At 39.9% G+C, this 8,927-nt stretch overlaps 1 protein-coding gene across 1 annotated transcript in view; it reads left to right on the top strand.

Annotated features, from left to right (window-relative positions):
• The window catches only part of HPS5 (Hermansky-Pudlak syndrome 5), a 52,072-nt gene extending 45,601 nt beyond the window's left edge, over window positions 1–6,471 (top strand). Inside the window, exons 20-22 of the mRNA XM_006865802.1 lie at window positions 1,418–1,524; window positions 5,797–6,067; window positions 6,375–6,471. Of these exons, the coding sequence (XP_006865864.1) occupies window positions 1,418–1,524; window positions 5,797–6,067; window positions 6,375–6,435 (439 nt within the window). The 3' untranslated portion in view covers window positions 6,436–6,471. The remainder of the gene's footprint in view (window positions 1–1,417; window positions 1,525–5,796; window positions 6,068–6,374) is intronic.
• Window positions 6,472–8,927: the final 2,456 nt, after the last annotated feature.

The raw sequence follows: 8,927 nt of genomic DNA, 5'->3' as shown, positions 1-8,927 counted from the left end.
GGAGGAAGAGGAGAGTAGAGAGAGTTAGGAGGAAGAGGAGAGTAACAACAAGCGTGAGGACATGTTAAACTGATCCTGTTTGCTGTCTGTACCACACACCGTTTTGTTAAATTCTGTCGAGATGGTTCAGACTCATAGCAACCCTGTTACAGGGTTTCTGAGGAGCAGCTGGTGGATTTGAACTGCTGACCTTGTGGTTCACAGTCCAGTGATGATCATATAGTACCCCACCGGGAGTCCTCTGTACCACATATTAGTTAGTGACTCATTGCCTGGTGATACTATTTTATCACTCCATCTTTATGAGATTGGGACCTGTGTCTTCTCTTTCTCTCATAATACCTATTTTGTGCTGTGGTAAGCACTTGATACATGTTTATTCGTGGAGATCCAGGTGACTGTACCTTTTGAATAATAAGGGATAGACTGTCCAGCTGATGGATGATGAGACTAAGCAGGACCTTGAAAGCTTGTCAGAAGAATGTAGTTAGCACTTGTTGGAAAGTGTTGTCGAGTCAGTTCCAACTCATAGCCACTCTGTGTAGGGTTTCTGAGGAGCGACTTGTGGGTTTGAACCACCAACTTTATGGTTAGCAATCCAGTGCTTATCGTACAGAGAGCTTTTATCCTTTGGTGGGAATGTTAATGAGCTCCACTACTAGCTGAGAAGTGAGCAGTTTGAGTCCACCTTGAGGTTCTTGAGAGAAAGATCGGGCAGTCTATTTCTGAAAAATCAGCTATTGAAAACACATGGAATCTCCATGAGTCCACACTGACTTAACAACAGCTGGTCTTGTCTGAGACCCTTATGAGTCAGAAAACGATGTGATCAGAGTGATCATTTCTGGTGCCGTACATAAGAAGCCCTGGAGACAGGAAGGCCTGCTAGTTAGCTGTTGCGGTAATTCAGGTATGAGGGAACTGTTGATTACAAAGGTAGTAGAAAGAGCAGATTCAAAGGGCCATTTGAAAGAGAGATGCAGTAGAACTTGTTGATACTAGATGTAGCAAATGAAAACATGGGGAGTGAAGCCAAACTTCTAAGGCTTGCTTAAGATTTGGAGATGAAGTATACAAATTTGGTATTTAATCTTAAAATTTATAGATAAAAACTTGAATGTTTGCGATTGATGTTTGGCTTCAAATGTCTCTATTGTGTTTTGTTTTTCCATTAAACATTTTAGATGATGGCCATCCAGTAGAACTTTCTGTGGTAATGGAAATGTTCCACTGTGCTGTCCACTATAGTAGCCACTGAATACTTAAAATATGGATAGTTTACCGGGAGAAATGACATAAATTGTATTGACTTAATCAATTTAGATTTTAACCCTGTGGCTGGTGTTTACTGTATGGACAACACCTCTGGATAAACTCAGCATCTTTTATCCATTTCTTCAACTTGATGCTTTTCAAGGTTCTGGCCTGGCTGTCTCAATCTCTGTTTGGAGCTGGAGAGAAGAAGAGAGGCTTTCACCATCCTTGTGCATCTGAATGACTTGAGTCTGATGGAGAGGGACAATGGTACGTAAATCCCAGTTGGTTATTCTTGTCTATAGTATTGGAAACCATTTCAGATTTTTCAGTAAAGAAACATGGTGAGCATTTCATTGATCATGGATATAATTCTAGCTAGCTGTCAATTTGTATTTTTGTTGTTAATGTTGTTAGTGGCTATTGAGTTGATTTTGACTCATGAAGATTCTGTGTGTGCTAAGTAGATTTATTATGAAATCATTCTTAGGAATAAAACTACAGGCAACTTGACTACTTCATGAGTAACTGTGTGTAAGGCATCATACCAGGTACTTTCCATATGTTGTTTTCAAGTGACATGAGAAATCCTTGGGATAATAACCATCATTGCCATTTTGTAGAATTTTATCATTAAGGCCTAGAAAAGACACTTAGCCCCACGTTACACAGTGACCTGTTGAGTGATGGAGCTGGTGTTCAGACCCAGGTCTGAACATCTCTAAAACCTGTGCTCAGGTTCTTTCCCCTACATCATGGTGTCTTCTCAGAGAATCGAGTGTTAGAAATAATTATTATGAACTTAAATGGAGTTTAAGATGAAACTCCCCACCCTTCATAGGTTTCTAAATACTGTTTTTGTAAATCAGTCCATCACAGGTAAAATAGCAGTCAGCACATCTTACTGACACTCAGACAACAGAAGTCTGAGAATCTGCCCTGCATTCCAATAGGCCGTCTCAGTACGTTTTGTATGCTGCTTTCTTCATCTCAGTACAGAGGTGCCCACAGCTTGATTCCAAGGTCCTTCACTCAGCCTTCTCCAGCCCTGTTGGCCTGGGAGAGGGAAAGGCAAAGTCAGAACAAAGAAGCCAAGTGACCGGCCAGGATTACTTTCATATGTTATTGCTGAGTTCAGCTTTGTTTCCAAATTGAAACGAGAAGGCCAGACGGTTTTATAGGACTAGAATTATAGAAATGCATCCATTTTTTAAAAAATAACCAGAATAGTTCATATAAAAAAACAAATTTTTTTTAATGTTTTATTGTGAATTATATGATCGTTTACATGAGAGAACATTAGCTTTACATTCATCCTATTATATATTGTTTCATTGCCATGGTTACAGTCCTCTTATGCATCATCAACCAACCAAAGCCTGCCCCACCCCACCACCACCCCATCCCCCCCACCCCACCCCAGGTCATTAGCACACACAGCTCCTCCCTCTCTGGGTCTAGAGTCCCCAGCCACTCCATCTCTCCACGTCATCGTCTTTGCCTCCATCTCTGGCATCACTGCTTCTCTGGGTAGGGTCTCGAACTCAGCTCTCTTCTCCCTTGATGGTCCCAGGGACCTCCACTCCTAGACTTCAAAGTCAACTACTTCCCTCCTTTTGTTACAGAACGTCTACCTTTACATTTCCAGTCCTCACAGTCAGTCCTGATAACAATTATTCACCATTGTACCACATTGTACCATCTCCTTTTATTAACCCCGCCCATACAGATTAGATACTATCAGTAGAGATTCTAAGTTTACACTTTTAAAGTTACAGTGTAATGTGTTTGCCATAGGAAAATCTGAAAATTCAGGCAAGAATAAAGACAATATAACCTAGAGTCTCTCTTCTCAGTTAAAAGTACTCTTAGTATTTTATTAATGTTAGAATACTATTACTAATAACAAGAATTGTTTTACCCTTCTTGTTATAAATAAAGATGTTTTCTTGACACTCTTCTCAAAACACGTCAGCTGCTCTTAAGACTTGATGATTCATTTTTTAGTATATCCTGTTTATTGTTTATGCTTTACATGGGAAATGATGGGCTGGAATTGTAGACAATAAACCAACCGTTGCATTTAGACGTGGACTTTTGAAAACAACAACAACAACAACTTACATTCCATTTAACAGTTCATATATATTTAACAGCTTATATGTAAATCCAGATCAAAAATAGCCATGATGAGTTAGTTAGCTTAACTATAATTAAGAAACAGTAACAAAAAGTTCACATGAATCTACCTTTAAATATCAGCATCCTATTATAAGAAATAAGAACATGTTTTTAAATAAAGAAAATTATTAGACTAAGGACTTGCTGATTTTGCTTCCAAATACGTTGTTGTTGTTGTTGTTAGGTGCCATCGAGTTGGTACCGGCTAAATGACCCTATGCACAACAGAACGGAATGCTTTCTGGTCCTGCACCAGCCTCATAGTCATTGCTACGCCCAAGCCCATTGCTGTTGCCATTGTGCAAGTCCACTTCATTGAGGGTCTCCCTCATTTTCGCTGACCCTTTACTTTACTAAGCATGATGTCCTTCTCCAGAGACTGGTCCATCCTGATAATATATCTGAAGTATGAGAGATGATGTCTGACCACCGTGGCTTCCAAGGAGCACTCTGGCTGTACATCTTCCAACACAGATTTGTTTGTTCTTTTGGCGGTCCATGGTACTTTCAGTATTTTCCTCCAACACTATAACTCAAGTGCATCCGTTTTTCTGTGGTCTTCCTTATGCACTGTCCAACTTTCACATGCATAGGAGGTTATTTAAAATTCCATGGCTTGGGTCAGGTTCACCTTAGTCCTCAAACTGACATCTTTGCTCTTCAACACTAATTAGGTCTTGTGCAACAGATTTGCCTAATGTAATATATTGTTTGATTTCTTGGCTGCTGATAGTTGATAGTTGATCTGAGTAAAATGAAGTCTTTGACAACTTCAATCTTTTCTCCACTATATGGGTGTTTATTGTTGTCATAGTGATGATTTTCATTTTCTTTACATTGAGGTACAACCCATACCTAAGTCTGTGTGTGGTCTTTGGTCTTCTTCAGTAAGTATTTTAAGTTCTCTTTGCTGTCAGCAAGCCAGGTTGTATCGTCTGCATATGGCAGGTTGTTAATGAGAATTCCTCCAATCCTGATGGCCATGTTCTTCTTCATATAATCCAGCTTCTCGGATTATTTGTTTCGTATACAGATTGATTAAGTGTGGTGAACCCTGGCACACACCTTTCCTAATTTTAAACCATTCAGTGCTCCCTTATTCTGATTAAACAACTGCCTCTCGGTCCAGGTCCAGGTTCCTCATGAGCACAATTAAGTGCTCCAGAATAGTCATTCTCCGCAATGTCCGTAGCTTGTCAAGACCCACACAATGGAAGCCCTTTGCGTAGTTAATAAAGCACAGGTAAACATCTTTCTGATATTCTCTGCTTTCAGCCAAGATTCATCTAACGTCAGCAATGATATCCCTCGTTCCACATCCGTGTCTGAATCCGGCTTGAACCTCTGACAGTTCCCTATCATTGTACTGTTGCAACTGCTTTTGAATTATCTTTAGCAAAATTTTACTTGCGTGTGATATTAATGATATTTGTCCAGTGATTTCTGCATTCTATTGGGTCACCTCTCTTTGTAATAGGCACAAATATGGATCTCTTCCAATTATATATCTGACATTTGTTTGCTTTCTTCTGCTCCACCACTACTGCTGGTCCTAGCCTCTTGATTGCTGCAGTAACTTCCTAACTGGTCATCTGGCTTCCATTATTGTCCATCTTCAGTCTGTTTCCCATACAGCACCCAAAATGATTCTTTTAAAATAAAAATTGGATTTTTAAATTAAAAATTAGATTATGTGACTCCCATTCTTGAAACCGTTTGTATTGTACACAGAATAAAGTCCATATTCTAAAACTGGACCCAAAGCCTGGTCCTGTCATCTCTTTCTCGGTACTCTGTACTCACTGCTCCTCCTGCACACGCTGAGCCTCTGTTAGATGGCATGAACTCACCAAGTTCTTTTCTGACTCAAGTCACCTTCCATGTTTCCTTTCTCAGAAATGTGTACCCCTCACCTTCCATTCCCGTAAATGGGCACTTCCCGAGTGATTAAATGAAAGACTAAGGAGCCCCGCTGACACAGTGGTTAAGCGCTTGGCTGCTAACTGAAAGGCTGTCAGTACAAATGCACCAGTTCTTTGTGGGAGAAAGATGTAACAGTCGGCTTTAATAAAGATTACAGTTTTGGAATCCCTGAGAGGCAGCTCTGCTCTGTCCTTTAGGATTCCTTGAAGTCAGAATCAACTTGATGGCACAGAATAACAGCAAAGAATATTGAAGCTAATTTTGTGGTTTCTCTGTATCCTGACTATTTATTGAATGTGTTCAGAAAACAACTTTGTTTTAATATGTATTGAATATATATTGTATTAAACATGTTCACAAACAGCTCTGATCGTCTTCTGATATTCAGACAGTACTAACAGCAGTCAGAGCCAACATTGTGCTTGTTTGTATGTGTAGGTTGGATCCCGGAGACTTTGGAGGAATGGAAACTTCTCTTAAATCTCGTACAGAACAAGAGCACCAGGCCAGCTCCCCAGAAGTCACCAAATGGGGACCTCAGTGATGGACCTTCTCCTGTCAACATAGAGAATGTGGCTCTCCTGTTAGCTAAGGCTGTTGGCCCAGATCGGGCCTGGTCTCTGCTACAAGAATGTGGTTTGGCCCTTGAGTTGTCAGAGAGGTTTACCAGAACCTGTGATATCCTGAGGATTGCCGAGAAAAGGCAGAGGTAATGCCTGCCAGTCATGCCTTCTCCGTCCTTGATGGGACTGTAGAGAGCATCCATTTCCAATCCCTCACTGACAAATGAGGAGCCGAGACCTGTCTGTTAAGGGTCTTAGTATTCACAACCATGACCAGAACACTTTGGATTAACATGAATCTGATGTGTTTGTTCTTTATTCATCATTATTGGTGCCAAATACCTGATTGCCTCAGTTAGCTTGTTAATCCTGTAATTTTCTGAGTTTTTAAAGTTTTCTATGTAGAATGAACAATGACAACTAATTTGCTTGTCTCTTTCTTTGGAATTTCAGAGCCTTGATACAAAGCATGCTTGAAAAATGTGATCGGTTTCTCTGGTCCCAGCAGGCCTAGTGGAAGACTCAGTACAACGCCACAACATTTTGAGAAGTTGGAATGAACTATCTGAATGTATTCATTATCAAAGGAGAAGTGCCCCCTGAAAGTTCTATCACCTTGTTTGGGGTACTTTTTTTCAGTGTCTGCAGTCTCACTCAGCATTTTGGACTCTATCTGTGACCCATTTTCACAACCATCACAAACATTTCTCAACCAAAGTTGGATTTTGAACTAAGTCAGTCCTGGTTTGCTGGAATGAGTGCTCTGTGATCATCAGAATGTGAACTTTCCCAACTGTGGACTCCTTATTTCGGAAGACAGTGTTATTTGTTCCTCACCACTGGACTGAGGAATTATTTTCCTTCTCTGGCTACTGTGTAGGGAGAAGAAGTTTCTAGTCCTGGTCATGTGAAAACAGGTTATGTTATTAACCAGAATTGAATTCTTTTTATGTTTTGTCTGGGACAGTCTAGGAATAAGATCTGTTTTAATGGACTTAATACATAAATGCTGAAGATTTGAATTAGAAGTTCAAATAATACAAGGGGGCTTCCAGAAATTCATGGAAAAATGGAATTAAAAGATAATGGAATTTTTCCATGAACTTTTAAACGCCCCGTTGTATAGCTTCATACTAAATTGACCTCGTTTAAAAATGTGTTTCTCCCAGTACTTATTTGACTTTTTCTAGCCTGATCCCATATACAACTGACTAATTTATTACTGGAAACGTACCGGGACTGTTTTATCTCTAATTTTCCCTCAACTTATCATGCACTTTTAAGAATTATTTTTTTAAAGCCATAATAAAAGCAAAGTATTAATAAAGAAGTCAGCAAGTGCTTATATTATTTAAACTCTGTGACTAGATAAACGTGTAAGTGTAAAATCTGATTAAAGTTTTTATTTGAACAGAATTTAGACTTGGGGAGGCTTATTCACACCAAGGCCTGGGGTAAAACCAGTGAGGAGTAAACAGTGTCGGCTATACTGAACGATACAGAGAGCTACAGACCAAAATGCTCGCGTAGCTACACATAGCACCTGAGTTTAACTGGATGTACTAAAGAGATTATCAGGGAAAAGGTACTTTATATATAAAACTTACAATTTTTGACAGTGTGGGAAACTTTTCTACTAAGATCAGCTGGATTTGAGTTGAAAAGGAGCCCTGGTGGTGCAGTGGGTTAGGTGTTGGACTGTTAACAGTACTGTCAGTGGTTCAAATACACCAGCCACCTCATGGGAGAAAGATGAGGCCGATTGCTCCAGTAAAGGTTTACAGTCTCAGAACCCCTAAGAAGCAGTTCTACTCTGTACTATTGGGTCACTATGAGTTGGAATTGACTCGATGGCAGTGGGCTTTAGCTTTGGTTTGTGTTGAATGTGAGTCTGTACTAAGGAAAAGGGCAGAGCCCTCCCTTCCCTGTCTCTCAGCTTTAGTTATTCCACAGTGACTGTCCAATAGAGTGCCCTCAGAGACGCTCGTGACAAGAAGAACATGAACTGGCATGATTGTGCAATCATTTGCTAACAGACCTGCCCAGAACAAAGGCTACAGAGACATTTCCAGCATTCAAGAAATGTTTTTAATTACAACATCTAGACTGATTTTCCAAGGAAAACAAATAAAAAGCTCCTTCGGTTAAACATTTAACTTTGATCTCTGATATGAGGCAGTATTTTCAGAAACAATTTGTATTTCGCACTTGACTAAAAATTCTAGAAATAAATTCATGGTTGCCCCACTTTCTTTTTACTTAAAAAGAAAACTGATGAGTACATAGGTGACAGAACAATTGCCATATGTAGTCTTCACTCGTCACATACTCAGTCACATTGATTATATGCGTTAAGTTGTGCAGCCGTCACCATTAATCCTTCCGGAATTTTTCCATTGCCTTGAACAGAACATCAGTTTCCCTGAGCATTGCTTCTTCCTTTCCCCTCCCTTCTACCCACTCCTGGTTACCACTAGTAAACTTTGATCTCTATGCAATTGCCTATTCTTGATGCTTTCAATAATAGGGATCATGTAATATGTGTCCTTTTGTGACTGACATTTCACTCAGCATAATGTTTTCAAGACTTAACCCTTGTTGTAACGTGTATCGGACTTTGTTTCTCTCTATGGCTAAGTAATAGTCCATTATATGTATGTACCATATTTTGTTTCTCCGTTCATCTGTTGATGGATGTGTTCAACTTCTGGCTATTGTGGATAATGCTGACTGCACTGGTCAAGTGTCTGCGTTCCTACTTTTCATTCTTTATAGAACATATTTCTAGGAGTGGAATTGATGGATAATATGCTAAGTTTATGTTTGGCCTTTTGAGGAACGGCCAATCCGTTTTCCACAGTTGCTGTAAGGGAAACTTAGTGGCTCAGGGATCAAGCAATTGGCTGCTAGTCCAATGTTGATGGTTTGAACTTAAACAGTTACTCCTCAGGAGAAAGTTGTGTCAGTCTGCTTCATAAACATGACAGCCGTGGGACCCCTGAGAGG

The sequence above is a fragment of the Chrysochloris asiatica genome, unplaced genomic scaffold (assembly GCF_000296735.1).
Source record: "Chrysochloris asiatica unplaced genomic scaffold, ChrAsi1.0 scaffold00083, whole genome shotgun sequence".
Classification (NCBI taxonomy): domain Eukaryota; kingdom Metazoa; phylum Chordata; class Mammalia; order Afrosoricida; family Chrysochloridae; genus Chrysochloris; species Chrysochloris asiatica.
The sequence above is the reverse complement of the archived record's forward strand: the minus strand, read 5'-3'. Positions and strand labels throughout refer to the sequence as shown.